Below are 21,065 nucleotides of genomic sequence, written 5' to 3'. Positions count from 1 at the left end.
GGGCTTCCCTGTAGGCGCATGGATATTATCCTATCACTTACAGCATTGTACCTCATGACTGATCTGGCTATGTTCTTTTTGATGATGAATGCAACACCATTCCTTTTCAATTTGTCATTCCCTGCATAGTAAACAATGTAGTTACCAGATTCAAAATGGCCAAAACCAGTCTATTTCAGCTCACTGATGCCTAAGATATTGATGTTGATGTGTTCCATTTCATTTTTGACAACTTCCAATTTTCCCAGATTCATACTTCGTACATTCCATGTTCCGATTTTGAATGGATATTTACAGCTGTTTGTCTTCATTTTGAGTTGTGGCCCATCAGCAAATGAAGGTTCTGTGTGCTTTTCTCCCCCAAGCTTAACTCTGTTCACGTCATCATGGTCAACTCTACTTTGAGGAGGCATTTTTTTTCCCAGTCACATTCTGAGTGCCTTCCCACCTTCCGGTCCTCTGTCTGACAATGTTTCTCCATTAAATCATAAGAATCTCCTTTCACCAGACCCATCTAGACAAGACGAAAACTATTCAGTAGGAATTCTACCTTCCCCTTCACAATCTAAATAGCTAATTAAATTTTGATGCATGAGAACAAGTTTTACTTCCCGGTTTTGTCAAATATTAGAATCAGTTTGTATTCTCAGCTTTTTCACCCTTTTAGAATCTTTTAGCACCCCTGCTTGAACTATAGAAAGCTGCTGAGAGGAAAGTACTATTCCTGCCAATACCTTTAGTAGACTATATAAATAGTGATACTGCTAATGCATCTATTCTCCGTGTCATTTTGTTTCCAGGCCATCTTATAAAAAGCATTCAAGCTTTCCATGGGGAAGTAACAAGCCACTTCACAAGATATGGTTTAATTAAGCCCAATATTGGTTTATTTATTGAGGGTTTTTTTCCTGTGTTACATGTGATTGACACAGTTAAGATGTGTGTTCTTTTAACAGGTGAGGGATCTAAAGGTATATTTGAAGAAATTTTTCTTTACAGTAAGATGTTTTTCTTATGTGAACTTAAAAACTAATTTATTGGACTTTGTGCATTTTGTTTCTCCAGTTGAGGGAACCCGGTCTGAAATAAAGTCTTACCCCAAGTTGCCTCTGAACTCTGACTGACGGATCTCCAAACATCAAGTCCAGCTTTGTTCGCCAACCTGTCTGACATGTCGGGACCCGTGCCCAGCAGAGCCAGAGTTTACACAGATGTTAATACGCACAGACCCCGGGAATACTGGGATTACGAATCACATGTGGTGGAATGGGGGTAATTATTCCTGTTTAGTTTGCTATAGTCATCAAAAGAGCTGAATCTTAAGGATCTATTGGATAATTTATGTCAGGAAATCTACATGACTGTGTAACTGTCATTAAAGTCCAGTTGATATTTTCTTCTTTTGAGCCTTAAATTGATCTTTGTTTTGTTTTGTTTTTCATTGAAGCAGTAGAGTATTGCTGTAGCAAATTATCAGTTGTGATGGCCCAATCATTTAAAAATCACTTCAGTGTTTTCTTATCCTTTTCTCTAATTATGTCTTCTATGTACAAAGCTGGTAACAAGTTACTTATCAGTTTGCCTCTCAAGCTAAGGATTTTGCAGATAGGTGAGAAATGAAACTTGAAAGACTTGGATAACACCAAACTCTTTCATTGAAGTATTTTTTGAGGTCAGAGAATGATGTCCCATGATGATACTGAAGGCTGAAACCATTCTTCAGAAAGGTGTCTTCTTTCTAATGAGAAATTAAGTTCTTAAACATTTGCCCTTATCACACAATTAAGCATGTATAATATGTTAATCATCCCATATTCCATCTTGAACAGTTAGTCTGCCTGGATAGCTGTACTTGCCCTTGTCATTCTCTCTGCAGACTCCTGGTGTATCACTGTAGGATCAGCATTGAACTGTGAGCCACAAGGTCAGCAGTTCAAACCCTTCAGCTGCTACTCAGAAACCCTATATAGTGTCGCTGTGAGTTGCAACTGACTCGGTGGTTCTCAACAAGAACAATTCTTTTTATTGAATGTTTACATTTCCTGGCCTGGTGTGGTATGTGTTTAATTGATCACATTTTAGTTTTTGTGATAATAGCATTTTGACCAAGTGTAAAAGGAGAGCAGTTTTTAAATTTGAATCTGTAACTTCTATACACCACGTTTCCTATCTGTCCAGTACCTGCAAGTGATTAAAGACAGTTTGTTTTTTATGTTTTCATGTTGTTGCTTCTAAGGATTGTTTCACATTTTTTGGATTCTAGGGTAATACCTGTGATTCTACTGCAGAAACTTCAACCACCTTCTTTAAGTTGAATACTTTGTGCTTTAAAAAACTCACTGCCACGAAGTCACTTCTGACTCATAGCAAATCCTATAGGGCGACTCATAGCAAATCCTATAGGGCAGAATATAACTGTAGGGTTTCCAAGATATTCTAAATCTTTACAAGAACTGACAGCCTCATCTTTTGTGGAACAACTGGTGGGCTTGAACCACCAATCCTGTGGTTAGCAGTCCAGTGCTTAACACATTGTGCCACCAGGACTGATTGCTTTGTGCTTTTTGTGTTTAAATGACACTCTAAACAGCTTTGAGGTTTTGGCTTGGTGCCATTTGCCTGCCTGTATTTATTTTGTGTTCAGGAGACTTCAACCAGTAATAAGAACTTCTTTTCCTAGAGCTGACATAATTATTACATTTTCCATTGTTTTTAGTATCTTTTGCCCTCTCTGTTCATTCACTGTCTTTTTAGATGCTTAAGAAAACTGAATGGCTGATTTGTTACATACTATATTCTTAGTGTCTCTAGCAGGAGTGAACAGAATTTCTTGTTATGTGCCATGGAATCAGTTCCGACTCATAGCCACCTTGTATGGGGTTTCTGAGGCTGTAAATCTTTACGGGAACAGAAAGCCTTATCGTTCTCCCACCAAACAGCTGGTAGTTTTGAATTGCTGGCTCTGAGGTTACCAGCCTGATTCATAACCACTACACTACCAAAGCTGCTTGAACAGAATTTAGGCCTCATGAAATGGAGTCCTAAGGAGCTGATAGCGTAGTGGTTGAGAGTTGGGCTACTAATCTCAAGATCAGCAGTTCGAAACTACCCAGCCGTTCCATGGGAGAAAGATAAGACTTTCTGCTCCCATAAAGATTTATAGCCTCAGAAACCCTATGCAGGTTCGCTATGAGTCAGAACCGACTCCATGGCACACCACAAAGTGGAGTCCTGGTATGGTACTATAGGATAAATACTGAACTGTTCATTGTAAGGTTTGCAGTTCAAACCCACCAGCCACTCCTCAAAAACCCTATACAGGGTCTGATGAGTCAGAACTGGCCCAGTGGTACTTAACAACAACAAAGAAATGTCCCTTATTATTCTTTACCTCTGTTACCTTTGATGTTGGTTATTGGTCATAGAATATGAGTCAAAGTAGAAGGGACCTGTGACTTCTGTTCATGCTATGTAGTATGATTTGCAAAATTCATTGCAGGAACTGTCTTTGGAATTTGCCCTTAGGGCAAGTAAGAGGTCAAGTCTAAATAAGAGAGAGGACTTCACAGAGTTCATGGAAAAATAAAATTTAAAGATAATGGAAGTTTTTTCCATGAGTTATTTGAAGCATTTCTTACGTTTGTTGTTGTTGTTATGTGCCTTGGAGTCGATTCTGACTCATAGTGATCCTACACACAGGGTTTCCGAGAATGTAAAGCTTTACGGGAGCAGACCGCCTCATCTCTCCCACAGAACCACTGGTAGTTTCGAACTGCTGACTGTGCGGCTCACAGCCCGATTCGTAATCACTATGCTACCAGAGCTCCTTGTGTAGAAGCTGCTTATTTGCAACAAAGTCATTAGAAATAAATTCCTAAATTGTCACTAAACTGGGCCAGGCACTAAGGGGTGAGAGTATAAAAAAACAATACATTGACAGTTTTGTTCCCCAAGGGAACATATGCATATCAAATCCTGATACAAACTAGATGTTTGGGATATGAAAGAATAATTGAAAGGCTTAAAATTTTCTTGCCCCAGAATTTAAATACACATTTTCAGTCACCCTAACTTTAAAACAAATTGATCAGATGATACCAATTAGAATTATTTGAAATACCTCATTTCATTTGATAAAGTTTTATAAGTTGAATTGGTGTTCAATAACTTGAACTTTTTAATCATTGTGACTTTGACTCTTTACTCTTTTTGTTCACAGAAACCAAGATGACTACCAGCTGGTTCGAAAATTAGGCCGAGGTAAATACAGTGAAGTATTTGAAGCCATCAACATCACAAATAATGAAAAAGTTGTTGTGAAAATTCTCAAGGTGAGTGCAAAAAGAGAAATTATGGCTGTAGAGGTATTCATAATATAGGTTTTTAATGATTAATAATGATGTCTTAAAAATACATTTTAAAGGGGCTTGGTGCTCAGAGATTCCTTTGAGGTAAACAGAACAAAAGTATCTTATTTTGATCAGGAAACAGGCAAGAGAAATTATTTAACTCAAATCATACATCTAGATTGTGTCAAAGAATTTTTATCTGCCTAGAAATTTATATCTCTGTATGAATACTCCTGATGTTTAAATGCTGGCTTAAGATTTAAAAAAAAAAAAAAAAAAAAAGATTTCAGGAGCCATATTTGACCAGTGGCTAGCAGTCTGCAACTTGCAGTTTAGTATGATATTGCACAATATCATACATCAGGAACTTGGCACATGCTTCTTTGCCACGGGAACATTTTCATATTTGACAAAGACACAAAGTTAATATTTGCAGGAGCAGAAAGCTTCGTCTTTATCCTGCAGAGCAGCTGGTGGGCTCTGACTGCCAACCTTGTGGTTTGCAGTCAGTGCTTACCTTACAGCACCACCACATTCCCAATAGTGAGTGTAGTTCGGTAATGCAAGGAGTTCTAAGGATTTGTATCAACTTTATGACATGGAGAAAGAGAACTAAGCTGCCGGTAAAGTTTGGGATTCTAACTCAAATTCTAAATAAAAATAATTAGCCATAGTAGTCTTTTGTAACTTTTTAACAGATGTTTCTTCATCTGAAAATAATCATCTTTCTTTATTATCTGAGGGTTCTTATGAAGATCAAATACAAAATTGCATATAGAAATGTGTTTTGAAGATTGAAACTTTGTGATTGTTGGATGGTATTCCTTAGGAAAGGTACATAAAGAGGAGGAGGAAGTAAGAGATGTTTCATGTGGATGCACAGGAGGTGAAGTTGGAAAGGGAGATTAGATTGGTGACTCCAGAGAAAGAACCTTGGCATCTCCTTCTGGCTTCCTTTCTAGGTAGTTGGGTGCCATTGATGGTATTGAGCGGAGGCTTAATTTATAACAGTTTTTTGTTTTTGTTTTTGTGTTCTTCCAGCTCTGTCTTTCCTTAACAATACTGTGTATGATATGAACCCTGCAAACCAAAAGGTGGTGTGGTTTAATCCCACCAGCCACTTTGTGGGAGCAGGATGTAGCGATTTACTTTCATAAAGGTTTATAACCTTAGAAACCCTGTGGTGCAGTTCTGCCTTGTCTTATCCAGTACTTATGAGTTAGAATTAATTTGGCAGTGGATTATTTGGTTTTTAGATAGATAGATAATGGTATAACTGTAAACCTAAACCTTTTAGTAAGCAGCCTGTGCCACCCATGCTTTACATGCTATAGCCGTGTTGTAATTTTTGTTAAGTGCCATGGAGTTAGTTCCAACTTATGTGGACCCTGTACAGGGTCATTTTTCTTCCACGGAGCTACCTGATGGGTTCGAACCTCTGCCCTGTGGTTCGCAGTCCAGTGCTTATCCTATGGAACCACCCTCTACTCATGGTATAACTAGAGGAAATTTATTCATACATAAACCATAGTTTGAAATTTACATCTCCCCTTCTATTTATTTAATCAGAAAAGATTTGTCTTGGTCACATTAGGGTTTTAATTGTATCCCTGGTCTGTCATGAACCAACTTGTTAAATTTATATATTTTAATGATTCTGTAAATTAAGTTTTGGTAACCAGTAGCTTATACCATAGGTCAGCAATTGAAGCACTGTGATTTAATAAAAACTAGGAGACGGATGCATGGGTTAGCCTGTAGAAGATGTGAGGATCTCCCAGATGCTCTGATGTTGTGAGCCAGTGAGCTGTTTTTGGCTCATATGGACCCTCTAGAACAAAATAGATAATACCTCCTTATGGAAGCAGACTACATATCACACCTTTCTCCCGTGGAGTGACTGAAGGATTTGAACAACTGACTTTTTGGTTATTAGCTGAGTGCTTAACCTCTGTGACACCAGGGTTCCTTTCCTAAGTCACTCTAACAGTCATAAAGATCTAAATGGTTGCAGCAAGAAACTGATCAACTTTTGTTTCCCAGCCAATCAATCTCCTATTAGAAGTAAATAGGTCCAAAAAATTAAAAGTCTTTGCCTGGATGTTGTTGTGAAGTGCTGTTAAGTCGGTTCTGACCCATAGTGACCCTGTATAGGGTTTCCTAGGAGCAGCTGGTGAGCTTGAACTGCCTACCTTGCAGTTCAGACGGCTTTGCAGTCTGGCGCATTAGCCCACAGCGGCACACCAGGACTCCTTTCTATTATTCCTCTTATGGTGCTTTCCAGGCCATCATCTCCATGCCACCTGCCATTTGGATGACCTTTCTAATCCAAACCTCTGATACCTAGTTAAAATCTTTCATGACTTGACATCACATACAGATATAATTCCAACATCTTAGTATAGTATACAAGGATCTTTAAAAGTTCTTGGGAAAAGTTGAATTTAAAGGTAATTTGAACTTTCCTATAATTTTTTTTTTGAAACCCCATAATATATGTTATATGATGCTGACCTGCTTCTTCAGCCATGTCTTTTTTCATTCTTTGACACTTTAGTCCTGTCACCCATTTGTAATTTTACAGACCATTCCAGTGCTGGTCCGTCTCTATGGAAGGCCATTGGCTCTTTTTCCCCTTTGTCAATGTAAAGAACTCCCACTCATCTCATAGAGATTTCATCAGGACCCTTTATGTATAATGTTGCTTCTCTGTGTAGCCACCGCACCTTACCTTACTTAGAACTCAGAACTATCTGTTTTAATTTTATGCTTATTTGTCTGCCTCAGTGTACTGGGTACTTCTTGGAGCAGAGAACTGTATTTTATTCTCCCAGTACTTAGCACAAAACAGCCCAGTAGGGAGTCACTTGGGTTTGTTTCCTAAATAAAGTAAAAGATCATTTCAGTTTATTTGAGGAATAACATTTTAAGCTCTGGTGGGTGCATATTTCACATATGCTTTTGAGCTTTATAGAAGTCGGTTAAGTAGTGAATATACAAATAATAAAATGTGAACTGTGGAGTCCTGGTGTGGTTCTTGCTCTAGGATAAGCACCGGACCACAAGGCTGATTTGAACCACAGAGTCGGCAGTTCAAACTCACCAGCCACTCACCTGCCACAGGGCACTGTCAGTCTGAACTGACTCAACAGCACTTGTGCAGCAACAAATGTGCGAGTAACTTCCATTTTCTGAGTTTGTTTGTACTTTGCATTAGGCCTTGTAATAAGTATGATACACAACTTTGTAAGGGAAGTCTAGTCCTTTTTCAGCTTTAATTAAAAAAATGAAGTTCAAAACATTGTTCTTCTTTCTTTTCTCCAAAGCTGCATAGTTGCAAAGCCAGTTTTTGTGGACTGATTTTAAAGCCAGCTCTGACATATAGCAGAACGGCATTCAGGAATTGTGTGTATTCGTATACTCCTTTGGAGGTTCTCTGGAATTAAAAGAATTTACAGTATTATTTGGTAGTTCCTAACCAATCTGGGAAATATTTAAAAATAGATTTTCAGTTCCATTCTCAATATTCTGACTCAGTGAATCTAGGTGGTTGTTGTTAAGTACTACCGTGGAGTCAGTTCCTACTCATAGTGACCCTGTGCAGGGTTTCTGAGGCAGCAAATCTTTATGGGAGCAGAAAGCCTTATCTTTCTCCCTTGGAATAGCTGGTAGTTTCAAACTGCCAACCTTGAGGTTAGCAGCCCGATTCATAACCACTACGCCACCAGAGCTCCTTCAGTGAATCTAGGTAGGTCCTTGGAATCTGTGTTAAAAATCCAGGTGATTATTGATCATCAAAGTGTAGCATCCACCAGTCTCTCTTTAATGAAGCAAATGAAGTATACTTAAAATATTTTCTAATAATTGATTATGAGGTATGAAAAAACATCCTAAGAATTCAGAAAAGGAAACGAGCATATGTAAGAGCTATGTGCTCCAGGATAGCATCTACAGGCCACGTGTGACTGTTGAGCACTTGAAATGAGCCTGGTCCTAGTTGAAATGTACCTGGTTTCAAAGACTTAGTACAAGGAAAGAATGTAAATAAAATAGCCCTTCATACATTTTAAGTGCATTACAATCCATTCTGACTGATAGAGACCCTGTATAGAGTTTCCAAGGAATGATTAGTGAGCTTTGAACCACTGACCTTGCAGCCGAGCACTTTTATCCTAATATTAAATTAATTCTGTTTCTTTTTACCTTTAACGTACCTACTGTTGCTGTTGTTAAGTGCCGTCAAGTTGATTCCAACTCACTGCAACCTTGCATACGGTTTTGTTGTTGTTGTTGTTAAGTGCCTTCGAGTCGGTTCTGACCCATAGCGACCCTGTACAGGGTTTCCGAGGGTGTAAATCTTTACGGGAGTAGAAAGCCTCATCTTTCTCCCGCGGAGCGGCTGGTAGTTTCGAACCGCTGACCTTATGGTTCGCAGCCCGATTCGTAACCACTACGCTACCAGAGCTCCTTACCAAGGAGTAATTGGTGAGTTTGAACCACCCCACATCGTGGTCCAAACCAACCTTGCAGTCCAGTGTTTATCATATAGCACCACACTAGAATATTTAAAATTACATATTTTTATTGAAGCAGCACTATTTTAGCCTATTCAGAAGGAAGGCTTTGTGAAAAAAGTACAGTTGGAGCAAGGCCTTCCTCAGAAGAATTAGATTTCTATACCAGTTACAAAAAGGATAGGTAAGGACAAAGAAATATGGAAGTCCTCTCAAGGACTGACAGACTAGTCTCTTTAAAGTGGAGGAATTTGTTAGTCACAGGCCTATTGGTGATAAGGCTAGACAGATAATGGCTGTTATGCCCAGCCATATTCTGAGGCCTTGATGTCTCAGTTGATTCGTGCAGCAGTCTTATGAGATAGGTTTTTCTTGTTAAGATGAAAGGTTTATAGAAGTTATATAACTTGTTCCTGGGCACAACTAGCATAAGGAAGGTTATTGTTACGTGCTGTCGAGTCGGTTCCGACCCATAGCGACCCTTTATAGGGCTTCTGAGGAGCAGCTGGTGAGCTTGAACCACTGACCTTGCATTTCAAACACCTTTGCAGTCTTAAGCTTTAACCCACAGCACCACACTTTTGCATTAAACCATGTGACTTCAGAGCCCACACTTTACCCACAAGGTTGTACTTAAGTGATTTGGCTGTCCTTGCAGTTGACCCTTGATTTCCAACTGAATTTAGAGATCATCTGAAGAACAGATTTGATACATTAAACACTAAAGACCGAAGACCAGAAGAGTTATGGAATGACACCAAAAACAACATACGTGAAGTAACCAGAACATCATTAAGACAAAAAAGAAGGAAAAGATCAAAATGGGTGTCAGAAGAGACACTGAAACTTGCTCTACAGCACAGAGATGCTAAAGCAAATGGAAGAAATGAGGAGGTACAAGAGCTGAACAAAAAATTTCAAAGGTCAACTCAAGAAGACAAAGTCAAAATATTACAACAAAATGTGCAAAAATCTGGGAATCAGAAAACCAAAAGGGAAGAACATGCTCAGCATTTCTCAAGCTGGGAAAACTGAAGAAAAAATTCAAGCCTCGACTTTGGTTATTGAAGGATTCTCTGGGTAAATTATTGAATGATGCTAAAAGCATCAAAAGAAGATGGAAGGAATAAGCAGAGTTAATGAAAGGGTTAATGTTCAACCATTTCAAGAGGCCGCATACAATCAAGAGCCAATGATACTGAAGGAAGAAGTCCAAGGTACATTGAAGGAATTGACAAAAAACAAGCCACCAGGAACTGATGGAATAAAAATTGAAATCTTTCAAGAAAGTGAGGTGGCACTGGAGGTACTCACTCATCTCTGCCAAGAAATTTGGAAGACAACTATCTGGCCGACTGATTGGTTTGTGCCCATACCAAAGAGAGGTGACCCAATGGAATGTGGAAATCATCAGACAATATCTTTGCTATCCCATGCAAGTAAAGTTTTACTAAAGCTAATATAGAAATGGCTGCAAGCATACATTGACAGAGAACTTTCAGAGGTTCAAGCTGGATTCTCAGAAGAGGCCGTGAAACAAGGGATATCATTGCTAATGTCCGATGGATCTTGGCTGAAAGCAGAGACTATCAGAAAGATGTTTATCTTTGTTTTATTGACTACACAAAGACTTCTGATTATGTGGATCATGACAAGCTATGGAGGAGAATGAGTACTTTATTGACTATGCAAATGCTTTCGGTTGTGTGGATCTTGACAAGCTATGGATAACATTGGGAAGTATGAGTATTCTGGAACACTTAATTGTGCTCATAAGGAATCTGTACATGGATCTAGAGGCAGTTGTTTGAACAGAACATGGGAACACGGAATGGTTTAAAATTAAGAAAGATGTGCAACAGGGTTGTTTTCTTTCACCATACTTATTCAACCTGTATGCTGAGCAAATAATCCTTACCAGTGGAGAAAAGATTGAAGTTGTCAAGGGCTTCATTCTTCTTGGATCAACTATCCACAGCCATGGAAGCAGCAGTCAAGAAATCAAACAACGTATTGCATTAGGCAAATCTGCTCACAAGACTTTTTTGAAGTGTTGAAGAGCAAAGATGTCAACTTGAGGACTAAGGTGTCCCTGACCCAAGCCATGGTATTTGCAATAACCTCATATGCATGTGAAAGTTGGACAGTGAATAAGGAAGACCATAAAAGCATTGATGCTTTTGATTTACGGTGTTAGCGGAGAATATTGCAAGTGTCATGGGCTGCCAAAAGAACAAACAGATTTGTGCTAGAAGGAGTGCAGCCAGAGTGCTCCTTGGAGACCAGGATAGCCAAACTTTGTCTCTCATACTTCAGACATATTGTCAGGAGGGACCAGTCGCTGGAGAAGGATATCATGTTTGGTAAGGTGGCGGCTCAGAGAAAAAGATGAAGACCCCCAGCGAGATGGATTGACTGGCAAAGTGGCAGCATCGATGGGCTTAAGCATGGCAACAATTGTGAGGTTGGCCCAGGACCGTGCAGTGTTTCCTTCTGTTATGCATAGGGTCATTATGAGTTGGTACCAACTCGATGGCACCTAACAACAATAGGGTATTTTTAGAGTTAGAGAAAGGGATGAAAAGTAGCTATGTTTCCTCGAAAGTGACAAGTTTTGCAGGATTCCTTAGCACTACTAACCATTTAAATTGCTACCTTGGAAAATTTTTTTAAAGTTAAGCATATTCAAGTTTTATTATTGAGATTAAATGCTAATTCCATAGAGGTCTAGTTTTTGGAATGAAAAAAAATTTTTTTTCTTTCATTTGAATGTTTGCTAAGTACCTGCAGAGTGTCTGACACATTTCCTTCCTTCAAGGTCCTCCTAAGTAAGCCATTTCTGTATTTCGTGCTTAAATAATCTGGATTTATTTTACTGATACATTTTTATCCTTTTAGCCAGTAAAGAAGAAGAAAATCAAGCGTGAAATAAAGATTTTGGAGAATTTGCGAGGCGGTCCCAACATCATCACACTGGCAGACATTGTCAAAGACCCTGTGGTGAGTAGTGTGTTGGCAGGCAAGGCTCACCATGGCTGAAGTAGTGTTTGACCCAGAGCACAGCTGGTGTCTCTCTGCCCTTAAATCCTTCATTAAAATGTGTGATCAGATCTACCATTTAACTCACTTAATTCTTTCCCAAAGAGTCTTTCACCCACAGACTAGTTCTTACTCTTCTAGGTGAAGAGACTGGAAACAGAAATGTGCTAGTGCATTTTGCAAACTCAGGTATAATGCTGATGGGTAATGGGTGCATTGTCAGGCTACCTAGGGTTTGGGGAGACTTCAGTACCGTGTCTTCTGTTTGAAATCCACCCCCAAAGTGACCTAAATGGTGATCAAAGTGGGAAAGCCTTGTAGCAATAGAAGGTTTCCCACTACTAAGAATAGGACAGATTCACCACACAGAATCTGCAGACATTATGTCCACTAAACCCACCAGGCCTGTTGCTAATTTTTGCTTTCTTTTTCTTTTTCATAGTCACGAACCCCTGCCTTGGTTTTTGAACATGTAAACAACACAGACTTCAAGGTATAATATATAAACAATTATTCCAGTTGTTGGTTTTTATACCACCTAGAGAGCCTGTATGAGGGATGATAATACTATTAGGTGAACTTATAGCTTATTAAGTTTTTCGTCCTTACAGTGCCTAATTTTGACGACGTGTATCAACAAAAAACATCAGTTTTTGTTAACAATTCAGTAGATTCCAACTCAAAGCCACCCTGTATAGGGGTTCCAAGGGGCATTTGTTGAGTTTGAACCATTAACCTGTGGTTCACAGTCCAGTGCTGATCCTACAGCAACATACCAGAACTACCTATATCAGCAGTGCCCATTTTTCACATATTGGTGGTGGTGGTAGTGGTGTTACATGATATTGAGTCAATCCCAATTCATAGCAACCCTGTATAGAGTTTTCTAGGCTATAAATCTTTGCAGAAGAAGAAAGCCTCATCTTTATCCTGCAGAGCAGCTGGTGGGCTAGATAGAGTCATCAAACTTGTGGTTCACAGTCCAGTGCTTAACCTATGGAGCCACCACGCTCCCTACATCTTAGTATGCAGTTGTTGTTGTTAATTGTCTTTGAGTCAATTCTGGCTCACAGGAACCCTGTGTAGGGTTTCTGAGGAGTTGCTGCTGGGTCTGAACTGTCAACATGTGGATCACAGCCCAGTGCTGATCCTACAATGCCACACGAGGATTCTACATCTTAGTCTGTTGCCCTTTTATTTGTTTGGTGTAGGGTCTGGCCTTATTACATTCTACTTTAAAACAATAGTATTCAAGAATGTATGCATTTTGTATGTTAATTGCAGGGATCTAAGAAACTGAATCCTTGTATGGCACTGTCATATAAGAACTGGACTGCTGACTGCAAGGTCAGTGGTTTAAACTCACCTGCCACTCCTCGGAAACCCTATGTTGTTGTTGTTAAGTGCCATTGAGTCAGTTCTGACCCATAGTGACCATGTATAGGGTTTCCAAGGAGAAGCTGGTAAGCTTGAACCACTGACTTTGCAGTTCAAACAACTTGGCAGTCTGACACATTAGCCCACAGCGCCACACCAGGACTCCTTGGAAACCCTATACACGGTTGTTATTAGTCAGAACTGACTTGGGTGACACTTAACAGCAATAACAAAGAAACTGGTCTATAGACGTTAAAAAAGAGGGCAAGGTATTATCAAATTCTACTATAACACAAACCTGTAGAACAGTTGTATCTGAATCCTAGCCTATCCTTTCGACTGCCTGACTTCAAACAGTTCTTAATTACACAGTAGGAAGAAGGGTAGACAATCTCTTACTGTACAGGTTATAAAGGTATTTGACCTACCTTTGCACCAATGCAGTCCAAGAATGCTGAAAGTGTCAATAAATGGATGAATTATTGGTGTTGTTCGGCCCATAATGACCCTGTATAGGGTTTCCAAGGAGCAGCTGGTGAGCTTGAACCACCAACCTTGCAGTTCACACTGACTTTGCAGTCCAATGCATTAACTCACAGCACCACACCAGGCATGGGATGTTAAGGGGGGAGAAAAAAGGAAAGAATTGTTACCAGAAGGATAATTTCAGGAAAAGCTTTGTCAAGAAAACCACTAACCATTTAAAAATAGGTACATGTTGAAAAAACAAAAGGAACTTTATAACATGAAGCCTTTAGAACCTGAAAAGTGAACTAAATTGCAAATATGTATCAATTCATATTGCCTATATGAGTTGGCATGTTCCCAACAGTGAATTACAGTGTTAGCAATAAGTGTTTTAATAGTTCTTCATTTTTATACATAAAGACCCAAAGTATCCCTTTGAAGTAAATGTTATAGTGGAGGAAGTAGAGACCAGTTAACCGACAGATTTTGGAACAAGATGAGTCAGGTCTTGGTTTGAATTTGTACAAATGAGGGTTAGAAATGGCCTTCCTGTCAACATTATTTTATGATTCAAATGTTACATTTGTCTTTAACAGCAGTTGTACCAGACGTTAACAGACTATGATATTCGATTTTACATGTATGAGATTCTGAAGGTAAGGGAATTCTGGAAACTGTAGATTCAGATAATTTATTTTGTAAAGTATATTAATAAGTTAATAGCATAAAACCCTTTGTGCTAATAATGTAAGGTTATGGAATGTTGTTATTAAGTTCCTTCCAGTCGGTTCCAACTCATAGCAACCCTGTGTAGGGTTTCACAGGAGCAGCTTGTAAGCTTGAAATGTTGACCTTTCAGTTCAAACTGACCTCATAATCCAGTGCATTAACCCACAGCACCAGTAAAGTCTAATAGTATAATTTAGAATGTATCTTAAGGGGTGTTTAGAAAAGACTAGAACCCTTTTATAAAAATTTATAACCCCACTCATGCCCCCTAAGTAAGTTACAATTCTTAAAACTTGTAAAACCAACTCCTGATGCATTGGCTTCTTGTGTACTTTATTTCATTTATGATTTAACAAGCAAAATGGTAACATTTTAAGAATTATAGAGGATTCTCAAAGAATCCTGGTTCTAAGCATTATATGAATCTCTTTTTAGAGATCGCTTTTGAAAGTCGATTTTGATTTCTAGAGTGGAGTTATCAAATACATTACCTCCAGATAGTCAAAAGGTTAAATTTGTAGATGAGAGAATTCGTAAGGCTTGGCTAAGAAGTCTTACTGAGGATTACCATGAAGCCTGTTGTTTGAGACTTAGAAGCACTCTAGAGATTGTGCTAACAGAGATACTTGATCTTTCCATTGGCTCGTACAGTCTTGAGGAAAGCAGTACTTCAGAAAATTATGGCTATATTTGCCTAACCATGTAAACCGTAGGAACCCAAGTTGCCCTTCAGGAAGGACAAGAACTTGAACAACTAAATCAGCTGGCTAAAAGCCCAGGATTAGTAAAGGTTGTTCCACTTAGTTCGCCTTAGTTTGAGGTTGGAAACTGTAAATCCGAGGTTGGAAAACTTTATTTTAAAGAGCCAAGTAGTAGTTTTCGGGTTTTTGGGCCATAGGCTCTTTGTCGTACTATTTAAATCTACTGTAATAGCAGCAATAGACAGTAAGCAAACGAATAGTAATGCCGTGTACAATGAAACATTCACAGAAACGGTCAGCAGGTCAGATCTGGCCTGTGAGCTGAAGTTTGCCTGCCTATGTTGTATGTAGGCCATTAAATAATTTTTATTCTTTGAATAAAGCAGTCTTTGGTACAGAGCAATTTTCTTCCTTTAAGGATCCTGTGTTTGTGAAGGCAATTGAGGGTTTTGGGTGAGAGAGAAAAACTGAAAGGACACAATTGGTGTTTGCTTTTGGTCCTTTAAGGATATTACAGCAGGTCTGTCAAGAACAGACTTGAACTCAGAGACCTGAATTTGCTTGATTATGGCCTATTGGGCAAGCCTCTGTCCTAACCTTGACTCCCATTTACATAGAAGAAAAAGCAAACAAAGGATTTTAACTGGAAATATGTACTCTAAATGCAAGTCAACACTTTCTTACCTCTTCCTTTCACAGGCCCTGGATTATTGTCACAGCATGGGAATTATGCACAGAGACGTGAAGCCCCATAATGTCATGATTGACCATGAGCACAGAAAGGTAAAGTGATAGATCATTTATCTGCATGATGGAGTTTGACAGCTCATCTTCAACACTTTATCCCCACTACCTGTCACAGTCGTACTAGGCACTTGGTACATAGTCAATGAGTAAATGAGCTAATAACATCAGCATATTTAAGTCATATTCCTATTCCTTTGAATACTTGGAGAGGAAGACGGATTAGTATAGCGGGAAAAGCATTAACCTTAAAAGTGTTAACTTTGAGTCTTACATATTGAATAACTGGTTTCTTGGAAAACTCTCTTCCTCATTTGCTTCCCGTTCCTTAACTGTACAATAGGTAAAATATTTGCCCTGCGTATGTCACTAGAATGCCAGAATTGTGCAGAGTTGTGAAGTGGGTAAAACATTCAGAAAGTACTGCTTGCTATTAACAAGCAACATGAGACTGTTGACCTCTATAAATGCTTTTACATAAGCTGCACTGACTATGTGCTTTTCAGTTTTTTTAATTGATCAAGTGCACGTGTCTTTTGTACACAGTGACATCTCTATCTGTCGGCTTTGGGGACTTAGGTGATTTTTTTCATTCAACTCATTTTCTGGACACATACTATAATTGAACAAAATACAAAAATGCTTATAAATCAGGAATGGGGAAGAGTAGTGAGTATTAAAATTTCAAGCAGGATGATCAGGGAAGCTTGCCTTGAGAGAACACTTGAAGAGACTCATCATCCAGTCATGTACTCAAAAGAAGAACTGTGTCCCAGTGAGGGGAGGGTGGGGGGCAAGCAAGTACAAAGACCCTGAGGCAAAAATGTTCCAGCAGTGTTGAAGAGTGTTAGGGGTGTTTCAGAAGAAATAAAGAGGACCAAATCATTTAAGATCTAATAGATGATTGTCTGGCTTTGTCTCTGAAAATGGTGAGTGACTGCAGGGTTGGCATGATCTCACTCGCATTTAAAAGAACCAATTCAGGTTCATTACACATCTAGAACAGCTAAAATTTAAACAACAAAAACAGTGTTACTATCAAATACTGGTAAGAAAACTTAATTTTATGCATTATAAATGGGAATGTAAAATGATAAATAGTTTGACAGTTTTGGTTTTTTTTTTGAAACTAAACATGCCTACCACACAGCACTGCAGGTGCACACCTAAGCATTTAGCTTAGAGAAGTGAAAACTTAGCATCGACAAAAAACCTATCCAAGAATATTCAGCTTGATTTGTGATAACTCAAAATTGGGGAGAAACCCAGATGTGTTTAAGCTGGTACTTCCCTACTTTATGGTTTTATTACTGGGGAGTATTACTTAGCAACAGAAAGGAAAGCATTATGATACATACAATAACTTCATTGGATCTTATACTAAATCAAAAAGGGCAGTCTCAAGTTTACATAGTGATGGTGGTGATGGTGGTTGTGTACTGTGGAGTTGGTTCCAATTCACAGCAAAAAACTATAATAAAACATTTGCCATTTTGACCGTTTTTATTATATCCTTCAGTGACATTAGTAATCATCATGTTATTAATGTCACTGAAGAATCATCATGGCCGTTACTCTAAACAAACTCAGTAATCGTCAAGCAGTAGCTCCTCATTTCCCTCTGCTCTTCCCCAAACTTTGATATCCACTCTCTCTGTCTCTCTGGGTTTGCCAGTTTGATAGTTTGTTTAAGTGAAATCATGCAAAGCTTGTCTTTTTGTGTCTGACTTACTCAGGGATATACTCCATAATGTTTATCCACTCAACTAGCTTTGCTTTCCTTTTGGTGATTGTGAATAATTGAAATTTAGTTTTAATATTTCTGTTAGATGATTATGGAACGATGGTAAGTACGTATTTGTAGAGATCTGATATGAGTGTAGGTGAGAATCGCTGAGCTATATTGTGCTTAAAGCTGGAAGACCAGAAATAGTAATCTGGGAATACTTGGTAATAGAAAGGAGGCTCCGAGATGGAGTCCTGGAGCACTCTTCATACCTTTTGCTAGATATTCTTTTGTTTACTTAAACAAGGAAGACACTGTCCCTAGTAAACAGTGAACTGTAGAGGTTCTGTTGGTACTGGAGCAGTCACATTATTCCTGTTGCTTTGCACATTGGCTACATCAGTTCTGTTTCCACTTTCAGGATACATTCTGGTTTAAAGCTGTTTTGTGTGGTTTTTTTCTAGTACTTCATTCTGCTGCATTATGTTGAATTCTGAAAATTACAAAGGTGAATACAAAAGGCATTTTGGGTGTATACAGTCAGTCTCAGGGTTGTGAAGGAGTTCCATTCTTAAGTCTGTCTAAAGTTGAATTCGTATGTAAGTCAGAACACTTACGTACGGTTCATCTCTAATGGCAGTTAACCAAATATATGTCTTAGTATATATAGTGTACCTTTCTATGCATTAAAAAATTTAATACTTCCAGATATACTAAAGCATCTTTAACATCGTAACAACGTAATAATAATAAACGTTTGATGAGCACCCAATTGTCGTTATTATTAGCCATAATATGTACCTCAAAATTTTAACATAGCAGTTTTACAGAGCTGTTCACATAATTATGGGTTGTGTGTAAATTGGACTTTTGTAACCAGGAGACTCTCTGTATACAATAAAGAATTGTAGGGCTTTATTGAAGAAACATACCTAAGTTTCAAGAGGCTGAAGGTATGCTTAGCTCTTGGATGATTACAAACGGTTTCATTGAGAAACTAATGTGATTTCTCAGGTGTGCTTTTTGTCAGTAAGGTACAGGAATACATGAGCTGGCATGTGGTCTTGTTACTGACCACGTTGGTCACCGATAAGGGGAAGTAGGGAAAAACAGCAGTGAAGTTGTAAGCTAAGTCTGACCGCATTCAATAGACTCTTTACTAACCTGGATTGAGACCTGGTTGGCCAGTAGAATGACGAAACCTGAGGACTCTTGGGCCCAGCGACAAAGACATGGCCCCAGAGGACTAGAGCAGAGTGTGAAGCATCCAGCTGATGTGAAGTGAGGGGAGATGCACAAGAATACCCATACTTGCAGATAGTTCCCACTTGACCTGACTTCAGTGGCTGGATGATCAGAATTCGACAAGAGGAAGAAAGAAGAGGGGGCAAAAAAAAGAGTAATCTACAATTTGATAGGTTGACCTATGCTTGTGGATGCAGTAGGTCAAAGGAGGGAACAAATCTTTACAGTGAGGATCATTCCCTCCCACCCCCTTGGTACACAGGGTTGACAGGGATGGGCAAGTTAAACATTGGCTAACTAAAAAAGCGGGGGGGAGGGGGGGGGATGGCTACAAAAGCAAGAAGTGACTGGCTTACAAGCTTTCAATAGGGAAGCTAGTTCCAGATGATACAGGGAAAGGTAGAATCTCCACTGAGTGGTTTCCAACTTGTCTGGACCGGGCTGAGGAAAGGAGATGGGGATAGATTCTTGTGGTTCAATAGTGAGTAATTGCTATCAGAACTGACTGTGAGTATTAGAAATGTAAAAGTAGATGTTTTGTAACAAAAGGAAGGGAATGGTTGATTTTGCAGTCCAGGAGCATAGGTCCCTGGAACCATCAGGTGAGAAAAGCGGAGTGCAGGACCCTACCCAGAGAAGCAATGACACCAGAGATGGAGGCAGAGTTGGAGCAGCTGGGGACTCTAGACTCAGGGAGCGAGAACGGCTGTGTGCTGACGGCCTGGGGCCAGGCTTGTGGGGTGTACCCTTTGACTGTTTGATGCATGCAGGGGATTGTAATCATAGCAATGAAAAGAAATAAGATAGGGTGAATGTAAAGCTAATGTTCTTCTATGTAAACTATCACATAAAATACACAATAAAAACTTGAAAAATAAAAAGAGTATACAGGATAGTGAACATAAGCTAGTACATGAGCAGTTTAAGAAATTACCACAAGTACAAATTGAGTATCTTTCAAGAACTGTCTTACTAGAACACAGGAACTAGATCATGAAGAGCTCTGTATGCCAAGCTGTTTTATTTTTATCCTAAAGGCAATAAGGGAGCTGCTGGAGGAGTTTCTGTAGAGTGACATATGGCTGGTCTTGTTTTAAAACTACTTTACTAGCAGTGTGATAGGTAGCATAAATGAAAGTAAAATTGCTCATTATTTATTTCCTGTTTTTTTCCTTTTAGCTACGACTAATAGATTGGGGTTTGGCTGAGTTTTACCATCCTGGTCAAGAATATAATGTCCGAGTTGCTTCTCGGTATTTCAAAGGTCCTGAGCTCCTTGTAGACTATCAGGTGAGAGAAGAGAAGGCACAATTTTGGTCACTTGATTATGTTGCAGTAAGTGAAATTATATTGTGAAATAACGTCATTTTGTATGAGTAAGCCATTTATGTATGTCCACGGCATTCTCTTTTATTTTATATAACGTCATTCTAGTTTGAGAGTGTGACCAAGGTTTGACTATAAAGACCTCTCCCTTCTCACTCACAAAACAATAAAAAGAAAAAAATTAATATCAGTTTATCTAGCATACAAGATTTGCCAAATGTTTTAAAAATCTTTGGCACAGTGCATTTCGTGACCCAGGCATGATAAAAATCCATGTAATGTTAATCAGGTGCTTTAAAAAGTTTCACTCTTTGACCTAAAAGTTCCTTTTCTGGAATGTTAAACGTAGAACCCTGAGCTCAAAACATATTTTATGCACAAAAATATTCTTTCAAACACTGTAATAGTGAAACTAGATGGTGCTTGGCTACCAATACCAACTTCTCTGAAAGGAATTACATTAGAAAGGTCCTAAATAGCGAGGGAGAAAATGTGGACAAAACTCAAAATTGTTAAAAAGACCAGGCTTATTGGTCGTAGAGAGACTGGTGGCACCCCCAAGACTGTAGCCCTTAGTTTCCCTTCAGGCCTGGAACTGAACCCACGCCTCCGACTCAATTTTCAGCCAAACAATAGATCATTCTATAAGGTAAACAATAACACTAGGGACGACATATGCACTCCTTAGATTAGTCAACCATTTGCCAAGGAACAGAATTCAGAAGGCAGGCAGGATTAGGAAAAAGGAGGAATGGAGCCAAGAAACGGGGAGACAGTGGGCTAAGTGATGCTATTATGTGGGATTGCAATCAGTGACATAAAACAAAATATGTATGAATTACTGAAT

General features: G+C 38.9%; 1 protein-coding gene across 2 annotated transcripts in view; it reads left to right on the top strand.

The window, feature by feature from the left end:
* The window catches only part of CSNK2A1 (casein kinase 2, alpha 1 polypeptide), a 64,712-nt gene that overhangs the window by 30,858 nt on the left and 12,789 nt on the right, over positions 1 to 21,065 (top strand). Inside the window, exons 2-8 of one of the 2 annotated variants that reach the window (XM_006860723.1) lie at positions 1,066 to 1,272; positions 4,220 to 4,331; positions 11,762 to 11,863; positions 12,345 to 12,395; positions 14,344 to 14,403; positions 15,877 to 15,960; positions 20,072 to 20,182. In XM_006860723.1, coding sequence (XP_006860785.1) covers positions 1,172 to 1,272; positions 4,220 to 4,331; positions 11,762 to 11,863; positions 12,345 to 12,395; positions 14,344 to 14,403; positions 15,877 to 15,960; positions 20,072 to 20,182 — 621 coding nt within the window. In that variant the 5' untranslated portion in view covers positions 1,066 to 1,171. The remainder of the gene's footprint in view (positions 1 to 1,065; positions 1,273 to 4,219; positions 4,332 to 11,761; positions 11,864 to 12,344; positions 12,396 to 14,343; positions 14,404 to 15,876; positions 15,961 to 20,071; positions 20,183 to 21,065) is intronic. The other variant, XM_006860724.1, reaches the window with a different exon arrangement.

The sequence above is a fragment of the Chrysochloris asiatica genome, unplaced genomic scaffold, assembly GCF_000296735.1.
Source record: "Chrysochloris asiatica unplaced genomic scaffold, ChrAsi1.0 scaffold00039, whole genome shotgun sequence".
NCBI lineage: Eukaryota > Metazoa > Chordata > Mammalia > Afrosoricida > Chrysochloridae > Chrysochloris > Chrysochloris asiatica.
This window is presented reverse-complemented; position numbering and strand designations above follow the sequence as displayed.